This window comes from Notechis scutatus, chromosome 1 (assembly GCF_049901735.1).
Source record: "Notechis scutatus isolate UNSWTSFEM ecotype Mainland chromosome 1, rNotScu1.2, whole genome shotgun sequence".
NCBI classification, from domain to species: domain Eukaryota; kingdom Metazoa; phylum Chordata; class Lepidosauria; order Squamata; family Elapidae; genus Notechis; species Notechis scutatus.
Genome location: NC_142009.1, coordinates 200,795,615 through 200,821,029, shown reverse-complemented (window position 1 = coordinate 200,821,029; position 25,415 = coordinate 200,795,615). Strand labels below are relative to the sequence as shown.

The 25,415-nt window shown below is 37.5% G+C and overlaps 1 protein-coding gene across 3 annotated transcripts in view; it reads right to left on the bottom strand.

Annotated features, from left to right (window-relative positions):
- The window catches only part of CACNB4 (calcium voltage-gated channel auxiliary subunit beta 4), a 135,131-nt gene that overhangs the window by 20,278 nt on the left and 89,438 nt on the right, over positions 1 to 25,415 (bottom strand). For all 3 annotated transcript variants that reach the window (XR_015746541.1, XM_087949993.1, XM_026680092.2), the window contains 6 exons: positions 14,740 to 14,859; positions 9,310 to 9,432; positions 4,647 to 4,777; positions 2,459 to 2,535; positions 1,280 to 1,299; positions 1,108 to 1,188 (listed from right to left, as the gene is read on the bottom strand). Coding sequence is in view for 2 of the 3 variants with exons in the window: in XM_087949993.1 (XP_087806119.1) it covers positions 1,108 to 1,188; positions 1,280 to 1,299; positions 2,459 to 2,535; positions 4,647 to 4,777; positions 9,310 to 9,432; positions 14,740 to 14,859 (552 nt within the window). In the remaining variant the exon portion in view is untranslated. The remainder of the gene's footprint in view (positions 1 to 1,107; positions 1,189 to 1,279; positions 1,300 to 2,458; positions 2,536 to 4,646; positions 4,778 to 9,309; positions 9,433 to 14,739; positions 14,860 to 25,415) is intronic.

The window sequence follows — 25,415 nt, the reverse complement described above, 5'->3', positions numbered from 1 at the left end:
TACAAAACACTTCATCTAAAAGTGTACAGGTAGGGTTTACATTACTCCTTCTGTCCCCCTAGATCAGGGGTAGCAAACTGGCGGCCCGTGGGCCGGATGCATCATGCGCGGGCCATGCCCACCCTAGCTCCGCGAAGGGGGAAAATGTTGCAAAATGTCATATGATGGCAATATGATGCCGTTAGTTTGACACCCGTGCCCTAGATCAGGGGTGGGAAACTATGGTCCTTTTATGACTAGTGGACTTCAATTCCCAAAGTCACAAGTCACAAAGGGACCATAATTCCCCATCTCTGCCCTAGAAGTTTTTCAATCACCTTCCAACTTCGTTTTTCCTGGATAAATGGACACACTGTAAACAAAATATGGCGTTGTAGTCTCCCACCATTTTTTTTACATCTATGGGACCCATTGCAAAGTCACTGAAAACAAAGATGATTATAGAGGCTGATGCTATGCTCTGCAGCAACCCAGCTCCTTTTAAGTTTTTGTTTAAAATTAAAGACTCTAGAAAGGAAACCGTAGAAGGAAGCAAGGGACCTGGGAGGCACCATGGGAGATATTTTTTGTGCACTTAAACAGACATTTTTAATTCCAAGTGAGCAAAGCTAAGTCCTTTCTCTTACGCACCATCTGTCGTGCATATGCTTTGTTTCTGTTTCAAGACAAACAAAAATGAAATATTGATGTCCATTTTATCTGAGAATGTATGTATCTTCCTTAACAGTTTTTTTTTTTAAAGGAGGGAATGTGTTGCAGCTTTGGCAAAGCCATCTATTCCTCAGGACAGTTCCATTTTCTCTGCAAGTCTTGGTTTATTCATTTCATGGGTGTCAGACCACGTTATCTGATTCAGATTTACCCAGTAATAAACCATTAAAGTGGCTTTGCTCAAACAGGGCACTGCAGAACTGTGTGTCTCAAGTTTCACAGTTGGCTTGATAATAGTAGCATTAAATTCAAATATGTTTGTATAGTTAGCCGGGGGGCGGGGGGGAGAACATAAGACAACCTTTAGTTGCTATAATCAGATCCCACAAAGTGGTCAAACCGTTTGATACAGTTTAAAAGAAGTCTGGCATGTCAGTTACTAACAGGCGCACTTACTTCATAGCCTTTCAAAGAAGGGCCAACTAGCACAACAGGTCTCATGGATGGGACAACATCATATGGAGGCAGATGTTCTGTCTGGACAAAAAAATATTTAGTAAACACCAACTTTTTGCAAGAGTACAGTAAGAATTTTTTAGTGGGCATTAGATGGAGCTTGTGCACTTACCACTTTTTGTTTTTGTTTTGCTGAAAGATAAAAAAAAACCAAGATGATTTTGTTTAATTGCTGCATAGCAGCCATACAAACATGAATTCAGCTGCAGAATAATTTGGTGTTGGGAGTCATCTAAGTTTGAACCCCTGTGTCTGTCTTTCTGCTGCTGCTGCTGCTTGGGAAATGATTCAGTCTCTGTTTTCAGCTACTCTTTCTTTCCACAGGAATGCGACCACCGCTTCAGGATAGCCGCCTTGCTTCCTATCTATTGTTCAGAAAGTTGCACTTTTAATATATATCCATTTCCACTTTTGTGACTGAGAATGGCAATTTTGGATTATTATCCTCATCACTTAGCAAGGCTGAAGAGGTTGAGGTTGGGTATAATAATGGCATTGGAATGGATGCGACTGGAATTCTCAGAGGCTTAGCATACCTATTTCCTTTTATTTCCTACCAAAATTATCGACTACAATTCATCAACATGCCATATTTCGGTGATGTAAAGTCAGGGAGCTCTGGGAAGCCATTCAAGAGAGAAATCAAGAGGTGTATAAGCCATTTGTTCACCTTTCATTTAGGCCCAAATAATTTGTCTCCTCTCTCCACTCAGTAATCCGGCTCTTGAAAGCCTTTGACAACAGGTGCTTATCAGGGACCATTGTCCCCCGAGACTGAAATCTCAGTAATTGACATGTCTGAACGACAGGTGCAATTGGTGGCACTCAAACAAAGCAAACTGGTAGATGCTCCACGCTACCACAGGTCCCTTTCTCTTGCTCTTTCCCAGAATAAGAATACATTAGACGTATTTTAAATTACTGCCTTGTGCTCCACCTAAGGCACACAACTAAAAAAGGATAATATGGTGCAAAGGTGCAAAGATGGTAACAGCCTCACATGCATGTAGACATCATAGCCGAGATTTTCAGAATCAGAACATTTTGATATAAAAACTTTAATGGGGAGGGACAAATTTTATTCTTTTGAGACAAACAGTAGGATCTATTTGAAAATCCTTCACAGCTACTGTACAATTATTTTGAGGGCCAGTCCACACGGACATGTTCTTTGTCCATCTAAGAGGCTCACATGACCCTCATCAGCACAGTACAAGTTCGCATTATATGTAGGACCTCCCAAATCAAAATTATTTGGAATTCATTTCCCCTGAAAACTTTGAAAGCTTACCAGTGGTAGTGGGTGTAGCCCGAAACGTGCCAGACACCATTTCTCCAAGGCTTGAAGATGAATTCCCACTTGACTTCCTATATTATAAAGAACCCCATTGAATATTTGGATCACTGGGAAAACATTGCACAACAGGACTTTGGTATTATTTCCATGTGCCTGAAGGGTACACAGGCCAACAGTGTTTCCGTCCGTTCTTAATTTCAGGTTGAGCTGGGTACAAATCTGTATTGGCAATTACTTGGAACTGACTAAGTAAAAGGCCTTGAGATTATGCACTAAAACAACTGCCATTATGTTCAAAGAGACCTCTGAGAGTTACACTTAGAACTGCTATACAAAAAAAACCCAGAACTTGATTTTGTTGGTGAAAGTAATTCATTTCATTTGGGTCTGTTTCTCAGATTCAGAGGCTTTGCAAGTGATGGGAATTACGGCCGTTGCAGTGTTCCGTGATCACATGATCACTATTTGCATCAGTGGTGGGATTCAAATTTTTTAGTACCGATTCTATGGGCGTGGCTTGGTGGGCGTAGCAGGAGAGGGATACTGTAAAATCTCCAGTCAGAGGTGGTATTTGACGGTTCTCTGAACTACTCAAAATTTCCACTACCGGTTCTCCAAAACTGGTCAGAACCTGCTGAATACCATCTCTGATTTGCATGCTTCACAACCAGCTTCTGACAACCAGAGTCAACAGCAGCAGTCATATAGCAAGTCATACTCACATCATGTGTCGCTCAACGACCACTTCACTTAACAATTGAAATGCCCGTCCCAACTGTGCTCCTCAAGTGTCATTAATATCATTTGTACTACTTGTACTATAAGAATTGTCAATGACATGTGGTGGATAATGTTTACACCTGTCATTAATATCATAATGACAAGTTAAAATAATTGTCTGTACACAAAATGAAATGAAATGAAATATCTTGTATTTTCTATAAGGAGAAGCAGTACAATCTATAAAAATCGGGCAGACTGATAATATATGTTCTTACAGAGTAATCATATTCCCATCTAGGATTATGCACCATTACATTCAGTAGAACATTTCCTACGTATACAAATTAAATCTGACAATTGGTTTTAGTTTAATAATAAACTTCTACTATAACAAATGAATGCAACTAAGGATTTCTGTAAATTTCTGATTTGGGTTTAAATTTTTAACTTTATTTTTAATCAATAGCATGAAATAAAAATATTAGAAGAGTATTTACATCCTCCATTCACTCAGAATAACTATTTTCAAAATTAGGATGATATATAACCTAGACCCATATTTATTTATTTTTAAAGGATAGAGTTTGGAAGCAAAAACTATTGGCTGTAACAAATCTAAAAGCATCTGCTACCAGTGGTAGGGGAGTAGATGTTATGAACTGCCAAACAGAAAACATAGAGGCTGATAAAACAAAAACACATTTCACAGTGCAGATTAAACAGAAATGAAGTCAACCTTTCAGCTTATTGCCAATTACTCTTCTGATGATTACTACTGATGGCCAATTTCAAAGCACTTGTGCTCTTAAGGTTTCTCTCTCTCTTTAAAAAAAATCTTGAAGCTAGCTTGGTCTGGGCAGCACATCAAACTCAGGATGCTTTGAAATAAGCATGATTCTTCTGGCAATGCTTCAATCAGATGATAGCTCTCCATAAACTAGGGCATATTGCTACTGAAATCTTTTATCAATCATGAACTGATGACAGTACTTGGACTTTATTCATTTCCAAGATGCTTCTAAAGCTTTAATCTTAACGAAAGATTATATAAAAGAATTAGAAACATGAAACTAAAGATGAATATGTAGGTATTAAATAGAATGCCAAAAAGGCAAAGCAATTGCATGCACAATCAAAACTATCAAAACTAGCCTACTAAATGCTGGTATGTTCCAGATGTCACTGAATTCCCATCTAGGGCAACATTATTCACTATATTGGCTGGAAATTTTGAGATCAGTCAAGTCCATTCTGGTGGCACAAGTTCAGGAACAGTGATCTAATCCTTTATAAAGACCTGAAGTCCCCATTTTGTTAGCCCCAATTTGAATAGTTTCTCATCTGTCACAAAACAAATGCCACATTTTGAGAGCTTACAAGTACTGGGCAAATCATTGAAAAGCTGAATTCGGTTAATATTTAAAAAGTCAATTTTGATAAAGCCAGTATATTATCTTACCCTCCGTGAAAACGTCCTCTCTTCTGTTCTTGCTGGATCCGAATATTCTCCAACCTTAATGGGCTTGGGATGAAGCCAATTTCACAACCTTCTTTAACTAATCTTCCTATCCACCAGTCATTGTTATATTTCTGTAACAAAGGAAATATTTGTTTCTGTCTTTCCTTTGCCCTTCTTTCCACTTAGCTTGGCATGCCTTGTCCTGCTCTCTCTTCCCATTACATACATCCCTTCCCACATTATTGATTCCTGTATAACCTCTACAATATTTTAAATCAAAGCTGTAGCTTTGCTGCTGAACTGTAACCATTAATTTGAAGACGTGAGAAATTATTAAATAATATAGAGAGTAATAAATTAACTATCTTAATAGGCATTTAAGTTTATGTAATTATATTACAAATCTGGGACTGGAACAACTAGTAATCAACAACACTAGACTAAACAACTGCCTCGATCTCATCTTCTGCAACAGTTTGAACCTAATTTACGGAATACAAACTAAAGAACCCTTTTCCAGTAGTGACCACAATATGATTGACTTTTGTCTCAACATACATCCACACAAAAATCACCACAATGATGTAATCCCCTACTGTAACTTCAAAAAAGGCAACTATGATCTTATAGACAACGATCTCTTATCCCTTGATTGGCAATCTCTATTCACTGGATGCAATACCGTTGAAGACCATTACAACATATTTTTACTTGAAGTCAAAAGAGTCATCAAACTATATGTTCCAACAACAACTCCCAAAACAAAACAAAAAAGCAGATTACCCATATCAATAAGGAAACTTCAATCCAAAAAGAGATCACTCTGGCGGAAAAACAAATCTGGTGACGTTGCCAATTTCAAAAATCGATACAAAAATTTATGCCACCAGATAAAGACTGAATGCACCAATTATCACATTAAACAAGAGGAAAACCTTCTAAGCACCAATTCCACCCGAGCTTTTTACAATTTTGTAAACAACAAACTAAAAGACTCAAGGTCCATCCCTCCCTTGATAGGACCTGATGGTAAAGACTGCAACGACGACACCATTAAAGCCAACATCTTTAACACATTCTTTGGCTCAGTATTTGTAAACAGCAATGGCTCATGCCCAGTATTTCCTGGCCGAACCACAGAAAACTACACTGATCTAATACATATCGATTTTACAGAAGACAATGTTGAAAAAGCACTACGCAATCTAAAACCATCTCTATCTATTGGACCGGACGGAATATGTGCCTACGTCTTAAAAAGCTATCCACTGCCATAGCAGAACCTCTAAGCATAATCTTTGAAAAATCTTTCAGGACCAGCTCCTTGCCTAACCTATGGTCACAAGCCACGGTCACCCCCATCTTCAAAAAGGGAGACCCCAGCCTAGTTGAAAATTACAGACCAATCTCCTTATGCTGCGTCACCTGTAAAGTCATGGAATCAATTATTAACCAATCCATTATCCTCCACTTAGAGACAAACAACCTACTCTCCAATAAACAATTTGGTTTCAGAAAAAAACTATCCTGTAATCTGCAACTCTTACACTGCAAAAACATATGGACGACACAACTCGACCAGGGCAAAGCAATAGACGCAATCTACATAGACTTCTGTAAAGCCTTTGATTCAGTGGTACACGACAAACTACTCCTAAAAATAAATTACCATGGACTTTCTAAATATAATTTAAAATATCTCAGATTTAGTTTTGATTCTAGCCCCATCACTTTAAGAAAAGAACCCCTGTTAATTCAATTCAAAGATCAGGTGAATTTCCTTAACTAAAATTAGTTTCACACTGGTGCTCTCAGTAGATTTATCTCCTGAGAAGTGGACAATGTTCCCTTGGATATCTCATATGAAGTTAGCTAGACTCCCCGCTCCAATGACTTTTTAAAAACATTACTTGATTTAAAAAAATAATAATGGGAAGATGGTGTTCTGAAAATGGAAGTGCCAGCCTTGAAATCTTTATTTTACAAGAATGTATATGGCTTCCATGTAAACCTTGCAAGTTTTCCTAGAAAATAAAAGCTTTGGATAGCTGTAGCCTTCTGAAGGGGGAAATATATGGGTGTTTTATGAATGGTTATAGTCACCATGGGATTTTATGAATAAGGAAGTATGTCCTAGGGCAGGGCTGTCAAACTTGCGGCCTGCGGGTTGGATGCGTCATGCACTGGCCACACCCATGCCTGGTTTAGCGAAGGGGGAAAAAATCCTGATACGTCACATGACGATGTAAGTTTGACACCCCTGTCCTAAGGGCAGACATTTGGTGACATAGCACCCTCAGAACGACACATTCGCCCTCAAAGGCTGCCAACCTCTGAGTTGTATTTTATGTTGATGTTATGCTACCTCCAGCAGAACTTTCTGCAGATCCTTACTTGACCAAAATATGTAAACATGCATTTATGGAAGAACCAAATTATGACCCTACTTTAGTGTTTTTCCTCGAGATTTCTTTTCTCTCCATTTGCCAATATCCCAGTGCTACAATTTTGTATCTTCCTTTCCCATTTCCCCCACTGGTAGAAATAAATTCACACTGAAGTATGTGTAACCCAATGAATATATAAAGCAGAGGCTTTTGAGCAGATCAAGACAATGAGGAGGTAGCTAAGAAGGAGAAAAGCAAAAGGCAAAGAGAGACCTGTGAGATTCACCACAGACGCAAGTTCAAGAGCTGTTATATTAGAAACACTTCATACATTTATTAATTGACAGGGTGAGGGTTTATGAGGATATATTGGGGGAACTACCAAATTTCTAGACTGCTTTTTTAAAAAATCTGTTCCATTTACAAAGTTGATTTAATTGGATGTTACATGAATACCAATGTTTATTTCATTAAAAGCACTTTCCTTATGTTCTTCAAAGCATGTATTCATTCCTTCATTTCTTCAAATATATCAACCACCCAACTCCATTGAACTCTGTGCAGTATACATAACCCAAAAAATCCATAAAAATAAATATAGATGCACATGGCAGTATACAAAGAAGAAATCTATCTTCTTCCTATTGATAACTAATCATGAGAGGTTTATGCATTGCAATAAATGTTGCCACAGTCTGTTTAAGAGTACATAATATATTATCTAATGGATGATGAATGAGATATCTTCAATGTGCAGTTATCCATTCTTGCTGACATTTTAGCTTGCTACCAAAGTGACTTCACTTGATGTCTGAACTAGACATATTTAAGGGTGTCTGGTTCCTAAGCACTTACGATCCAAAATACACACATATACACAGCCTCCAGAAACTGCTAATTCAAGTAGTGGCAGAACCTTATCAAATCATTTTTCCCATCATCTTGTTCAGGAGAAGGGAGGGGGGCTGAGTGTGTGATATAGTTGCACATTGTTCTAATACTTAATTTCCAAGCTCAGTGTCAAACACCAAGGAGAGTATAATTTATGTCTTATTAAAAACAATTATATGTACCATAAAACACTGTGTTTCAGCAATAATAACCCACTTAAATACTGCCAAGAACCAGCATAAGGGGTGGGGTGGGGTGGGGGAATAAAAGGGCAAATGGTCTCTTAAGTATGTACCTTATTTACCTCTCATTCCAAATGCAGGATTCCTCTGGTTATTTGCAATAAATGCTCTTTGTCCATAATAATTAGAAATTAGCATAAAGTTGTAATCGTAACCCAATCCTCCTGATCCTCATTTGAAAGTCAGTTCCATAAAAAAAATATTGAGAATACATCTTTTATTTCAGAAAACCAACTTACATAGCTCCACTTTGGAAATAGATTTTGTCCTTTCATTCCAGATTTCTCCACAACAAAATAAAACATACCCAGTTTCATCTCAAGATTGAATCTAGACATTGGCAACTAAGGTCAAGACTCTGTACATTCTGTTTTACCAGAACTACCATTCAACTTAACGATACTCCCAAATAATAAATTAATTTTGTAATGTTGCAGTGATATAGATTTGTAATTAGTAAAATTAGTCTCGCATGGAATAATGAGAAAAGCTTAGCATGAGATGAATCGTTTCTATCTGATCAGGATGGAAGAGAAGCAAAAATAACTAAACCACTTATAAAATAAATGTTCTGGTACTACTTGACTATTAAAAAGAGAGATGGCATTGAAGTCCTATGCATATCAGGTCTTCTAAAATATGAAATGCAAAGGTAGTATTTTTATAAGCAAGGCACAAATCAAACCATTTGCTCCTCATGGCATCCCGAGGATTCCTAACTATTCACTAAGGAAATCCAGTAGTGCAAGAGCCTATGTTTTATTGTTGTGTGTTGTTCAAGAAATAATGAATGACATCAAACCCCACTTGGTCTCACTGAGGCTTCAGAGGTATACAACCTCTAAGCTGTTTGAAATGTCACTCAAGGTAAGCAGCTCCTAATAGCAGTCTTTCATCCAGCCTTTACCAACGCAATGCTACTGAGATAGATTGGTGTCAACTCTCATAATTCCAGGCATGAAAATTAAGAAGGTTGAAGGTCAACACTCCACGAGAACAACAAGATTGGGCCAGTGTTTTTTAAATGAGTGCCATACTGTGTAAAACACTGGCTGTTTTTCCATTTCATTTTCTACTTTGCACAGTCAAACCTTGCTTAGATTCAAGCTCCTGGGGGAGAGAAGATTTGGTTATATGATTTACCTCTTTAATGTGTAGGAAATCCTTGGCATCAAAAGAAATGGCAGTGCTTGGTACGGGAACATCCTCATCTAGCGCTCCACAGTAGCTGACATTAGTCTTGACAGCAAATGCTACAGGCTTGGACTAGGAAAGAAATATACTTTCTAATTATTAAAAATAAAGTATGGGGGAAAGGGAGATAAGGAATTGGGTAAAATAAAAGCAAATATTAAAATGACTTGAATAATACTGAATAAAAGAACTGAAGTGAAAAATCAGGAGTTCATTATCACCATCTCAGAAATACACTGCATAGGAGACTGAAAGAGCTAGGCAATCTTTGTTCATGCCTTAAAATTTAGCCAGAGAATGGCAACTTAGGACATGACCATTTTTATAACTACAGAACAGTTCTGAAGATTTGGTTTCTTCTGTATTATGCTCTTTTCTTAGGACAAATGTATACTATTATGCACAACTATCATTCAGCTGATCATTAAACACTATGCAACAATTAGATAGGCCTCAAATACATGTTTACAAGCAAACACACCACATTCTACATTAATATGATATATAGAACCCAGCCATATTTTCAGAGATTATGTCTTTATTTGCAATCAATGGGGAAATTTATACAGGATCCAAGTGACACAGTAGTTTATTTACAATCAGTCCATTTCTCCTGCTGCTGCTGCTGTTGCTGCTTCTTTTTTTTTTGCTGTCTGCAAAAAAAAGGTGTGTTGCAAAGTGCCCTATTTAAACAATCAGCAGGAGGAAATGGAGAACTGAACCATGGAAAGGTGGTAGGAAACATTAACTGGAGCAGCAGAATGAGTTACATTTCATCATCAACTTAAACTATAATAATTTCTGAATCCAGCAAATCTTCAGTAATTGCTAAACATGCTACATTTCATCACTAGTTAAACTATTAAATCACTCATAAAGCAGTTTCTTTCTTTATTGTTACTAAGATAGCACCACAATGGTTCTAGCTGATGCTATCTTTTGAAAGTATATATATATATATATATATATATATATATATATATATATATATATATATATATATATATATATATATATATATATATATAATGGTGTTCGCTTGGTTGGTATTTTCCCACGCATTGTAGTTCTTTAAAGTTGTAGCAACGTTTCAGCAGAATCTCATCTGCCATCATCAGGCTTCTGTATTGTGTCCGTCTGTATATACAGAATATATATATATTTGTTTTCTGAGGTTCTGCGGTATTTGTATGTGGATCTTTGGATTCGGTTTTCTCGCGTAAGATTCAAAGTATAGGCAACGTTTCGCGAGGTCCCACTCGCCATCTTCAGGCTGGTGCTTTCGGCTTAGTGCCAGTGCAAGCAGTGTGTGACCGGAGCTGCCATCTCTTATATACAAGTGGTGGGGATGGTGTGCTGGGCTGGTTGGCTGTGCTGCAGCCTCTTGATTGGTTGATGGAGTTGATGTTGGTATAATGGGCTGTGTACACTGTATACATATATATACATATATATACGTACACACACTGTATACATATATATACGTATACAGACGAACACTATACAGAAGCCTGATGATGGCAGATGAGATTCTGCCAAAACATTGCTACAACTTTAAAAGCACAACTATAATGACGTGGGAAAATACCCGAACAAAGCTGAAGGCCATATATATATATATGTATGTATGTATGTAAGTATGTATGTATGTATGTATGTATGTATGTATGTGTATGGTATTCAGCTTTGTTCGGTATTTTCCCACGCATTATAGTTGTGCTTTTAAAGTTGTATAACATTTGGCAGAATCTCATCTGCCATCATCAGCCTTCTGTATTCTGTATTCTGTACTGTACTCACAGACGGACACAATACAGGAGCCTGATGATGGCAGATGAGATTCTGCAAATGTTAACTTTAAAGCACAACTATAATGACGTGGGAAAATACCCAACAAAGCTGAATACCATATATATGTATGTACGTATGTATGTATGTATGTATGTATGTATGTGTATGGTATTCAGCTTTGTTTGGGTATTTTCCCACGTCATTATAGTTGTGCTTTAAAGTTGTAGCAACGTTTTGGCAGAATCTCATCTGCCATCATCAGGCTTCTGTATTGTGTTCGTCTGTGTCCGAACAAAGCTGAATACCATACATGTAAGTACCCGCGAAAACTTAAGAAAACATATATGTATGTGTGTGTGTGTGTGGTGTGTGTGTGTATATATATATATATATATATATATATATATATATATATATATACATATATACATATATACACATATATATACATACACACACACACACACACACACACACACACACACACACACACACATATATATATATATATATATATATATATATATATATATATATATATATATATATATATATATATATATATATAAAAGAAAAAGCAGTTATGAAATTTCTTGGCAAAACACACCTGATATCTGTGATCCTCAGAGAAAAAAAACATAGATATTAAACATCTGAATGGGGGGGGAGGGGGAACGACTTTGCATTTGTCTTTTCCTTGCAGAATGTGTACCGACCTCCACCTTGAATTAATCTGAATGAGATCCCATAACAGGAAAAATGATATGCAAATTGCAAAATTACAATTTGGTGATTTTTCATTTGCATATTAGTAACTTGGTTTCCCTTACATATCTCAGTAAATATTATAGTTTCAGATATGCTGGATGACATGCCTTTTTATGCCTTCCCTGCTTATTTTTTTTTAATTACTCTTCAACAGTTTAGCTCCAAATTCGCATTTTGTTCTGAAAAATGCTACCCAATCAGAATTACTAGCAATTGCTAGGAGTAAAAGATTATGACTGTTCTGGTTCAGTTAATTAATTGTTGTTTAAATGAAAGAGAATCATGCACATTCCTCTATTAATTAGTCTGAGGAAACAATTCTTTATGTGGACTTTATATCTGACAAATGCCAATCTATTAGAGCATCTATCCATCTGAAAAGATGCTGTGTTACAGAATCCAGTGTGGGGGAAAAGCCCAACAGGGAAACATGAATATCCTCCTTAAGAAAGTCAAGAAATTCGCTGCAGCTCCAAATTGAACAAATTACCTTCCTTACTCTATAACAGCTTGTCTTTTATTAGAACCATCAAGAGCTGCTATTACAAGATGAGCAGCCATATAAATTGATTAAAACAAATGAATAAATAGTTCCACATTGCCATAAATTTTCACAGCTCAGGATAAACACTGTCGTTTTTGTCTGAAGGGCTCCAACTATTTTTCAGCTGGGACATGTGTTTTTCTTTTTTTCTTCTATTTTGGAGAAGGTTTTTTTTTTTAACAATAAAGACAACAAATAAAACCATCTTTCAATTTTACAGTGTGTTGGTTGGGTACATATATCATGTGCGCATAGTAATGTGATTGTACATTTCTTACTTAATTATCTTTATAAACCATTCTAAACAATATTTTATATCATATTATTGAACATTCTTGCTAAATTATATTCATTCTCTTACTCATTCAATATTAATCAATTATAATATGTTATTACTATTATCACATATTTCAGTTTCTTATTCTTCTATCTAACCTTTCATAAAATAAATCCCAAATATTATAATAGTCTTTTTCCTCCTGTTCTCTAATTGCCATTGTAAGTCTACTCATTTCCGCACATTCCATTATTCCATTATTTTGTGTTTTTCTTTTCACGTCTTGCTTGCTGTCTGCTATGACAGTACTCTTCAAAACTGAGCTCCCCAAACACAACAACAAGATATGCTACCAATATACCCACAGACATTTTGAAGGGCAGATTGATTAGCTTTGAAAATTGGAAACTGGCTTGGACTGAATTGAAAAGCAAATTGAAAAGCATTATCTTTATTTTCAAATTGGTGCCATAACTTTCTTTAGACATTGGAAATGATGGGCAGCTGCTAATCAGTACTTTATTTGCAAGCATGTCTGCTTGCTGAAGACAATACAAAGGTAAATGAATATGGATTACAGGCCAACACACACACATACACACACACACTTTCTGGAAGAAGACTGTGGCAATCTTTAATTATATTGTTGCCCAGAACGTGTCTTTATAAGTCACCAGGAACTGAGCTTGACTCAAAGGAGATAATCTGCTTTTAATGTGCTCCTTCCAATCCGTTTATAGATGAGCAATGCTTTCCCGTCAGCAGTCATTTACAGGAACCCACCCACAATATCTAATTCTATCCAACTCACCAAACATTTTCCACTTTTCACTGAAAATAGTCCTTTTTTTCTTAGCTGCCCAACTCCAATGTTGCTCTTATAAAACATTTTCCACCTTAATACATTTTCCAGCTAATGCTTTCACAATTCTTGCAAACATATATACTAAAGCTTAATAATACTTTAATGCCCATCCTCTGAGAAAGAGTTGGGCAAATGAAAGTGCCTTTGTGAGTTATATATAGCTATTTCCCAGATTAGTGAAGCATCATTGCCTCAATCTGCTCTCCGTTTACCTCATGTGAGTAAAAAAAATAATCTTGGCTCTTAAATGTAACCACCTACACATGAGAGTCCATATATATGTATGAACAGAGAACATCTAACAACAATACCAAGAACATTCTGTAAAGAGAGCAATGAGTGTTGCACAAATGTTAGAGAAGTAGAGCAAGAAATCTTCTGGCGACTGAACTAATCTTTGGGGAAGTTGGGCAAATCTTAAGAATTTTCATGAAGAACATGAAAATTCTTACTTTTAAATATGAGATATCTGAGGAATGCTTGTTTTAACAAACAAAAAACACCTCTCCACTCAATTTCAGCAGCTAGATTATTAAGTTAGAAGACTTTAGGGTAATGTGTGATATAACAGAAGATATATGAGGCACATGGAATGGCCTTGAAGGTCAGGAGAAACAGCCCTACAAAGGCAACAGTCAGACAAGCCTCGTTTGAGTCTATTCCAAGAAACTAATTTGAGAAAACACCTCAGATAAGCCATTTCCTACTTGACATGAAGATAATGGGAAAGAGATAGAAGCACATTCGGATTTGCAAGATTCTGTTACTATAACTGTTCCCAAGTAGTTTTAGACATATAAATGTCATTGATTTCTTGGCCTGATCTATCTTACAGGGCAGACAGAAGATAGTGTGATTTCCGGGAACCTTTTTATTATAAAACCTGTTCACAAATACATACAGATGGAGGAAAGATAGACAGTATCACAAAATCATTTATTTAAAAGATACTTATGCTGAAAAATACCCTACTCATCCCACTCCAGAAAATTACTGAAGCTATGGCTGGATTTCCCCATGGCATATTTTTTTCTCCCTCTTGAAATCTAAAAATTGTGTGTGTGTGTGTGTGGGGGGATAGTAAATAAATAAAAGGAAGGACAGAAGAGGAACAAATGAGAGGGAGGGAGATACCTTTGCTCTTTCAAGCTGGATAGCTGCTTGCTGTTCTCTCTCTTGGCGGATGGCTTCCCTGTCCTCTTCCAGAGATACATCAGAATCTGATGGTCTGCTTGTGTATGAATCTGCTGATCCCTGCAAAGAGAAGATTATTAACAAAATGATGGATAGAATATATAAAGAAACCAAATGTGCAGGAAAAATTATCCAAGGTCAGGCCTTTATTTTTAACTCCCTTTCAAAGTTATCTTTCATTTATAAAGTTGGCCTTTTTCTTCTTTCTGACCGAATAGCACATTAACATTCATTTCCTTCTCTCTTTTTTTCTTCTGAGATAAGCTCAAGCACAGAAAATACCTTTTTTTCAACAGGGGCTACTTTTATTCAAATGTCATTCTAAATGTATTCTAAAAACTTTCAGCGTATTCTATAAAAGTAACGGACAGGATGCAGCAACCTATTGCAGGCAGAGCTCAGATTCTGTAAGTCATGATTTATGGTCTTCCAACTTTATGCAAAGAGACACAAAAATAGCAGCTACTATTTTCATGCCCGTACTTGGCAAGCAATCTGAGATATGTGAAAAATCAGCTTAAGCACTAGTTCCTGGAACAGATCCTCTTGTTTAACCTAGGGGGCTGCTTGAGTAAGGTTCAGAACTTGTTCAATAGATGGCAATAGAATAGAGATTATTCTCCATGGAAAGGTCACAGGATTCAATCAAAATGTAGCACAACTCAATAAAATTCACTTCTCTTGATAAACTGTACGATGGTGCGTACATTTTTGACAAGCATCCTGATCTTATGCAAATATTCGATTTTATCAGTGAATAAATAAGTTTAGAACTGCAGTCCAAACTGGGCCTCCAATTACTTCATGTTATTCCATAATCGTATCAACAAACAGCAAGACAATCAGAATTAGAATACATATTGTGACAACATATGAACTTGCCTTTTTTTTTGTAAGCAAGGACGGGACCTTGTGGGGCTTCTGGCCCATACAGCCTTAAGAAACAACTTTATCTTTCCTCCGATATTTTTCTCCTTTCTCCAAGCCTCCTCTATTGCTAACAAGCATGTGTAGGTTCCCCTCCACCTGCATTGGTCAGGGGAATCAAGATAGTAATCAAGGAGAGGCTGACTTTCCTCAGGGCCTCCTTGCACCCTACAACCGTTACTTAGGATGGCCTCTTTAGAAAGGAGGGCATAGGCAGGAGGCAGCAGTGGTGGCAATGCCTCTTAGCAAACCTGGCCAGGAGAAAAGCATTACTTCCTGATGCGAAGAAAGGTAAAACACCATCCCCAACTGAGTGGCAGGAATAAGGATGTGTTCTTGCAGTTTGCAGTTTGGGGATGATGTGAAGGTTCAGAATCCTCCACATGGTTCTCCATTCTGGACTCTCCATTGTCGGTCATCCTGGAGCTGCACTCAAGTGAACAGCTTTGAGGCACGAAGTTCCACTCCCTCCTTGGTGTATCCCAACGGAGATGGTTCCAGGTTCTGCACTAAGATGGCCACTTTCCACCTGTCAGCCATTCTTGATCGGCCAAGTCAGGAAATGTCCTCTCCAAGAAATACTGGAACTCTCCTTTATTTATTTAGGCTAAATAGTATCAGAATCTCTAAAGCCTTGCAGTATTTCCTTTTCTCTCCCTCTTCAACCCAAGAGGATCGAGATAGGGCAACTTTCTCAAACTGTCTCTCCCCAATAAGCTCATTTTGCTAATGGTCTTCTTATCTTTGCCTTCTCTTTAATTATAATTGGAAAATACCAAACAGTACTTGCTTATTTTCATTGTGACAGAACGTATGCTTTAAATTTCCTTTCCATAAAATTTTGAGCTAAATTTTCAGGAACTGAATCAGAGGTGGTATTCAGCAGGTTCTGACCTGTTCTGGAGAAGCAGTAGTGGAAATTTTGAGTAGTTCGGAGAACCAGCAAATACCACCTCTGACTGGAGATTTTACAGTGTCCTTCCCCTGCCACGCCCACCAAGCCACGCCCACAGAATCGGTAGTAAAAAAATTTGAATCCCACCACTGATTTACTGAATGCTCTTATGAGAAAGGGACATGTGCCAAATTGAAGAGCAACTTTACTATACTTTTTATTTCTTTGTGAAGTTTCAAGATGATTCAGCTCAGTGTTTTATGATGTGATTCACAGACACTCATATTTAAATTTGTTTTGGTTTAAGAAAACCCCTTGGCTAGATAAGTGGCCAAAATGACATACTGAAAAAACAGATTCGCTTTTGCAATATACCGATGTACTCGAGTATAAGCGTTTTTCAGCCCATTTTGTGCTGAAAAAAATCCCCCGGCTTATACCGAGTCAGATTCCCTCTGAAAAAAAAAATGGTGTGGAGTCGCAGCCTCCGGCGGCACCGCGACTCCCAACAAGCCTCAGCCGGGAAGGGAAAGGCAAAAGCGTTTTGCCTTTCCCTTCCCGAGGCGGGACTGGGGCGCGTCCGGCGGCAGCGACTCCCAACAGTTTTTCCCAGCCGGGAAGGAAAGGCAAAAAGCGCTTGCCTTTCCTTCCCGAGGCGGCTAAGTGGACTGGGGTCCGCGCCGGCGGTAGTGACTCCTGACCAGGGGGCCTCCGAGGAGGGGAAGAGAGTGACTCCTGCCTCCCGCTGTCATCATCATCTTCTTCTTTTGGGTTAGTGAATCAATTAAACCTTTCATGATAGTGAGATCGCTTTCCCAAATTAATTATTTTTATTTTTGAAATTTACCAGTAGCTGCTGCATTTCCCACCCTCGGCTTATACTCGAGTCAATAAGTTTTCCCAGTTTTTTGTGTAAAATTAGGTGCCTCGCTATATTCGAATTCGACTTATACTCGAGTATATACGGTATATTTTTTAAATCGGTACATTTATATAATGACAAACCATGATACATTTTATTAATTTGTGAATCGCTGGAGACTTTTGTATCAGGCCCATGAGACAATCCCTGGTTTCAAAGCTGAAATTACTGAGGAAGAATTTCTGACTCTCACACTGTTAAAAACCCATTTTACAAGCATGAGGCAGATGCTAGAAACTTCCAAAACCAGGATCAAGCAGATACAATGGCTGTTTGACTTGAAAAGGTGGGAAGAAACCCACATTCAAGCCTGGAGACTAACTAACTAGAGGGCAAGATTCCAGGGTGCTCTTAGCTGCTTCTTCTAGTATGGATTCCTAATTTCTCTGCAATAAATTAACTTATCAAACATTCTCAAGTCTGCTTAAGAATGCAAAGTGGGGAGAGAGTTTAATCACCATGACTACTTCAAGAAATCAAAATGCACTTCCTTTGTTATCATTATCATGCTAGGCAAAGTTTTTTTTAATCGGTTTTACTTCTGCTGCATTTTTAATATTATGACGCCTTTTCTATTTCTGTGACATTTTCCTGCTATTTTAGCTGATCCTGTTTTAACTATTCTTTTACTTGCATTGATTTTATTCTCTCGTGGAATTCACCCTTGAGTGCTACTGGGGAGCTCATACACTTTTTGAAACAAATAAACCTCATTCATTGGGACTAGTTCAGTTATTGTAGTTTTGTGGAGAAACGGGAATCTCTAATTCAGTCTCATCTATACTGGTTGATTCTGGTTCTTTTTGAATTTCAAATTCTTGAGGATTGAACATGGTTGTTTTTTTCTATGCAAAGCATAGTCTCTAAAGCCAGCTACAGCTCTTTAGCCACTGATAGTATTATGTAAATAAATCACAATCGCCAGCTTCCTCTCAACTTCTCAGTTACAATATCTTTAAAACGGTGCTGCATTTGCACCATTTCATGGAGGAACTTTAAAAACAAGAGAATGATTGGCCTGACCATCTTTCTCTTGCCTGGGTTTATTGCTTATTGTCATCAGCAATAGCACGCAATAATGGTGACACAAATATTGTCATGAGCAGAATCTTCTATTTCCCATTCAGTTTGAACTTACAATTCAGTCAGATTTTTCTAACTTTCCTCACTAATTTAAGGGTTTATTGGAACAAATGCGATTTTATAGATACAATTATAATATTATCTTCTTGTAATACAAAGAGTTGTTTATTATGCAAGGCATAATCTTAGCCAGCAAATGCTAAGCATGTGAAAGGGAGATTTTACTACAAATAATATTAATATAATGACATACGATGCAATATTAATATAATGACATACTATGCCCCCTTTACAACCTGTGAACCAACTCCATGCTGGCTGAGAAATTCTGGGAGTTGAAGTCCACAGGTTGCAAAGGGGCCTTAGTTACCCATCCCTGTTTTAGCCCCTTTTCTGAATTCCCCATAGAGGTTGCCAAACCACGTTATCAAAAACTTGGTTGAATCATTTTGTGTATCTGAAAAAACACACAATTGAATTAAGAACGTGAAAACATCTGACAGACTGAATATGCTTATTTTATTTTTTAAATCCCACTGGTCTGGTTACATCATCCACACATGCAAAAAGATTGCCTTGCCCCAGACCTACACTTATACAGAAAATCAGTATAATGACAACCTAGCTAAGTATCTCCACTACTTAGGTTCTGCAACTAGTCCCTTCCCTACCAGTCATCAGGCACAAGTAGGAAGAGATACAAGTTTCTCACCTCAAACAAGCCTTAGGCTGATAAACACTTCAAAGACACCAATCAAAGACTCTTCTAGAAGGGCAAGGATATTCAGCTGTGCTGAAGTGGTAACCGTTTCTTGTCACTTCAGAGTTATCTGCCAGTCTGGGAGTAAGTGAAGTACCACTCCTTCCAAAGGATTTAAAATTGGAAAAAATTAACTCATGGTAATGCATCCGATCTGGAAGCATGCAAGGACCTGACTTCAGGATCTTATAGCAATTACATCACTCTAAAGAGTCACTACAAAACACAAAGCAACATATTCAGCACTGCCGTTTGATCCAGCTACTGGCCAAGCCAGTTTCTACAATCCTTGTATCTAAATCAGAGAGTTTCACTGGACAGTCTAATTGGATTGCTGTTCCGTGCATATGCATGCACGCGCATACACATACATGTTTTTTAATCTCTCAACATTTTGTCCTCACATAGTTGAAATTATATACATGGCAGTCTACAGCCATTTCTGATAAAGATTCTCTCTTCTGGGCCAACACTACTTCAGAGTACTTATTCCTTCACCCTAGTTGTTTCGGTCATCTGAATTTTATCTCAACTAAGTACATTAAAGAACTACAAAAATAGTAACTCTGATAAATCAGCACATAAACTGATCCGTGCTAAATGGTTTTGTTGGCAATTCCCTTGCTCTGTCCTACCAGTCACTCATTGACAGAAAGCCTTATATAGAGCTAACCGCACTATAATATCAATGAATGATAAAAGGAGACAATTATAACATTGCAAACATGCAATGCACACACAGCATACAAAGCATTACACTATAGAACAACTATGATCCAACAATTGGTATCAATCACCAAATTGTCAAACCAACTCCAGTTCAGTCAAAGACTCATATTTTGTGTATTTAGGACATCCTACAAATAATGATTAAATTACTATTAGTGTCATGATTCACTATTTGGAAATGATTACTTCAGAAGCAGAACTATTTTGGGGGAGAAATACCTGCTTAATCACTCCATTCCAGCTCTATCAAGGGAGTAAACTCCATTAAACAGATAACAGATAATCAAGAGTTGGAAGGGACCTTGTAGGTCATCTAGTCCAACCCCCTGCCCAAGCAGGAGGCCCTACATCATTTCTGACAGATGGGAGTCCAATCTCTTCTTGAAAATCTCAAGTGATGGCGCTCCCACAACTTCCGAGGGCAAGCTATTCCATTGGTTGATTCTTCTCACTGTACAAAAGTTTCTCCTTATTTCCAGGTTAAATCTCTCCTTGTTCAGTTTCCATCCATTATTCCTTGTCTGGCCTACAGGTACTTCAGAAAATAGACTGACCCCTTCATCTCTTTGGGCAGCCCCTCAAATATTGGAAGACTGCTATCATGTATCCCCTGGTCCTTCTCTTCACTAGACTAACCATGCCCAGTTCCTGTAACCGTTCTTCATGTTTTAGTCTCCAGTCCCCTGATCATCCTGGTTGCTCTTCTCTGTACTTTTTCTAGAGTCTCAACATCTTTTTTATAGTGTGGTGACCAAAACTGGATGCAGTACTCAAGGTGTGGTCTTACTAAGGCTTTATAGAGTAGTATTAGTACTTCCCTTGATCTTAATTGTATCCCTTTGTTAATGCAACTTAGGATTGCATTGGCTTTTTGGGCTGCTGCTGCACACTGCTGGCTCATATTTAGCTGGCTGTCCACTAAGACTCCAAGATCCCTCTCACAGTTACTGCTATTAAGCCTAGTTTCACCCAGTCTATATGTGTATTTTTGGTTTTTCTTGCCTAAGTGTAGGACTTTACTTTTCCTCATATCCTCTTCCTTATCTTCCCCACACCACCGCTTAATGATTATGCATTTTTCCAGGTTTACTTCACATTTCAAATTGCATAAGCCTAAATATGTAAAGTCCATCACAAAACTGACTTGTGCCATTTATATATTACAAGTATGGAAAGTTTTGAATAATCTCTCCTTAGAAGTTGAATACTGAAATTTACTAATACTTTCTCAAAGTAAAAAATATGGCTACATTAACAGGCAATGAAGAGGCAACAAATTAAATTCACAAGAAAACATATACTCACCAAGCAGCATCAAATCTCTTTTGATGATATGATTTAAACATTCTGAAATTTACATCTGTAGCTCATAGAAAACTAATTTCATAGAAGTATGGCAATGGGCTGTGAATACTAACATTTTATAAATTAATTAGCTGGTTTCCCAGAAGAAATCTGCTACTTAGAAACAAGAAGCAAAGAAAAAATAAACTTTTTGTTTTGATAGAACAGTGAGTAAGAAGTCCTCAAATGCCCTTTACAATTTTTGTTTCCTGTACTTGTATGACAAACTAGGGATCTACAAGAAAACTGCACATAGCTGGCAGAGCAGAAAAAGAAGTAGGAGGAGGACTAACCACTGAGAGAATAACAAAAATTTTAACTCCTCATTACAATAAAATGTATTGTTATTGAACAATGGAGGAGACTGGGTGGGGAGGAATCTCAAAATTTGACAGCATGGCAAGAAAAAACTGGGAATTTTTTTAAAAAAAAGATCTAATGGGTTTCACATTATGAACCTCCAAAAGTAAATAACTGATGTGGTTTTCTAAGTATTTGAAAGCCAAGCCACATAATTATGCAGACATCCCTGAAGTATATATCCCACACTGTTCCTTCTCCCATTTTTGGTGAATCCTCCAGATGTGTTAGCACTAAAATTCTCAACTAAACTTAAAACATTCTTAAATTAAAACCAGGCCAATTTCCCTATTCACATATAAATGGAGGTCCTAAAAATCTTCAGAGCCTGTTTTTAGGTTACGTTAGGTTATTTTCAGAGTCTGCTGAAAGTGCGGTGCATCTTCCAATGACTATTTGGCTCTATCCAGCAAAACAGTAAACACTCAGGACCACCAACTGGCTAGCCTATTAAAATAGGACTTGCTGAGTTGGGCAGAAATCAACTGTTGAGATTCTCCACCAAATCTGCAACTAGAGAAATTAATTCAATGATTTTTCTGAATTTCTCCAGGGGCAGATTTGTTTTCTTTAGCTATTTCAGTAGGGTCACTCCTGAAAAAACTGTAAGGAAGAAATTGTTTCTTGATACTTTTTCAATGGTTTGACTTGAAGTATGGAAAACCAATAGAGAGAATATTCAAACACAATTTAACTCTTCGGGCCTTAGCAGAGCACATATTCTTCCATGAGAATTTCACTGAAATCCTTTCCTCTTTTGAAACCATTTTGAAACTCCTTTTCAACAAATACCAATTTTTCACAATTCTTTCTGATAGGAAAAAGAATTTGCAGAAATTCTCTGCCTAATGCTAGGGATTCACCATTTTTTGCCACACCAAACCAAGCTGCTTTGTTTTTCATTCCAGTCAGAAATATGCTTGCTCAAAAAACTGCTATCTTTCTCATATGCACTTAGACAGAGTTATGTCACTCCTAATCAATAAGCTGGTGGTGCAATGAGATAATATGGCAAAAAATGTTTGACGTATAGAGCACAAGCAAGCAAGGTTTTCAGGCATTTTCGCTTAGCCTGGGATTCAGGGTGCAATTTTAAGGGAAATTTCAGGGGGAAAAATTGAATTTTTTCTAATTTCAGTCACAATATCAGCAGGCAGCTTCCTGTGATCCTTCAGAAAGTTAAAGGGAATAATGGTGGGCCCTGGCTTTTCAAATATATCGGCTCTCTGTGTATAAAATTCCATCTTATTAGTACATTAATGTAGCCACTATTAAAAGCTACAGTCATGATATCGTGATTGAATTTGTAAGTAGGCCCATCATTCCAATTCTACCCCTTGTTCTTTTAGCTCTTGTCTGGATTTCAATTTCCCTTTTTCATTTATGATATCCTTATATGTAATAATTTTTTCCTGGTTAAAAAGATTTGGGTGTACTAATGCCTCTAAAGTGGATAAAGCTGGAGTTTCCATGTAATTTTGATGTTTGATTTATTCCATACCAATGGAACAATGTTTATCTAATCTGATCTCTTTGAAAATATGGTGTGCATGCCTACCATACCACAAAAAATACATGTCAACCAGGAGTGGGATTCTACCAGTTCGCACCTATTCGATAGAACTGGTTGTTAACATTCTAAGCAGTTTGGAGAACCGGTTGTTAGAAGAAATTACTGGCCTAATCCTGTAAGGAAGGCAGGAAGGAAACATTCTGGTGTTGCTTACAGAAACTGCCTCTCCGTTAACCCTTTATTACATTCTTGGCAGGACTGGACTTCTTGTCTCAGGAACTTCTCTGGAGTTTTTTTCCCCTCCTTTGCTGGTACTTTGCTTGTGTGGAGCGACCATTCAAAGTTACAATGGCACTGAAAAAAGTGACTTATGACCATTTTTCACATTTACGACTGTTGCAGCATCCCTACAGTCATGAGAGGCCATGCGAGGAGATGCACACCTCAATGTGAGTGATATTGAGTTGGCCACACTCAGCCAGTCACATGACCACCAAGCCATGCCCACCAACTTAGCCATGCCCACAGAACCGGTTGTTAAAAAATTTGAATCCAACCCCTGATGTCAACCTAACTGTAAGACGTGGTCTTCTAGTGATAACAATCTCTTATTTTTTAAAGTTATCCAATCTTTCACCCAGGTCAGCATTGCTGCTTGGTAATATACTTCCCAATCTGTAAGCCAAAACCTCCTTTCTTTAGCTTCTTGTAGGAGTTTTAGTTTAATCCTGGGTTTTTTCCCTTGCCATGTGAAATTTAGCGTCATTTTGTTCAGATTTCCAAAAAAAAAAAATTGTCTAATTTTATGGGTATGTTTTGGAACAAAAAGAGTAGTTTTGGTAGTATGTTCATCTTAATTACAGCTATTCTACCCATTAGAGAAAGCCTCAGATTTTTCCATCTTTCCAGATCTTCTTTTATTTGTTTCAGTAATTTGCGTAATTCTCCTCTTTGATTGTTGTACATCTTGCCAAGATATTGATCCCTAAATATTTCATTTTTTTAACTATCTGGACATCTATTTCCTTGGCCAAGTTTTCCTTCTGCTTGTTCATCATGTTCTTAACTATCTTTTTGGTTTTTTTTCTTTATTTTAAATCCAGCAACTTCCCCATAATCTTCTAATATTTCTATAAGTTTCAGCCCCGATTGTTGTGGTTCTTCCAGGATAAAAATTAAGTCATCTGCAAATGCTTGTAATTGAAAGGTTTCTTTCTTGATTTCCAGGCCTTTTATTTGTGTTTCTTTCCTGATTATCCTTGTTAACAGTTCCAGGGTTAGTATAAACAATAGCTGTAATGGGCATACTTGTCTCATTCCTTTTTGGTTTTTAAATTTTTTTGTCATCTCTCCGTTTATTATTATTTTGATTTCTTGTCTGGAATATATTGCCGATATTATATTTAAAAAATTCTTCACCAAAATCCATGTATCTAAGTTGCTATAGCATAAATTCCCATTTGATGTTATCAAATGCTCTTTGGGCATACAAACACTTCTATTACGGCTAGAATTCCCTTCAGCTGTTCGAAAACAAACAATAGTTAAAGAAGTTTCATGGAAGCAAGGACAGACTGAAGCAGAGTCTATGACCATGGCAGAACAAGGAGCCATGCAAACAGATCAACTCCTCAAAATTCATTTCCAGAGAAGGAGAGAACCTATGATTGATTGCCCACAAGTCCTCCATACGTGGCTCCCCGTGAGGAAACTGTAAGACAGTGGCATTCCGGGGGGGGGGGGTTAGAGTTCTGGGAGCTAAGGGAAACCTCTTTTTGCCCAAGTCACTGTTCAGAGGGAAAAGCCAGTCTTACGGTTTAGGAGAATCCAAGGAATCTTTCCCTCTCTTATTCACTAGCACATCTTTTCAGCTTGAAGACTGAGTCAAAACTGGGCATGCTCAGGCAAAAGGGGCGTGACCAAGGATCTGATTGACTCAGTCTCCAAGTGGAAGAAGCAGAATTAACCCATGCATTGGATTCTCCATTCAGCACACCGGAGAATGACAAGTTGCATTACACCAGGTGAGTTCCTCCTATCCCTGCCAAAATAAGCTTTATGCAAGTTTAAGAACTTTTTAAAA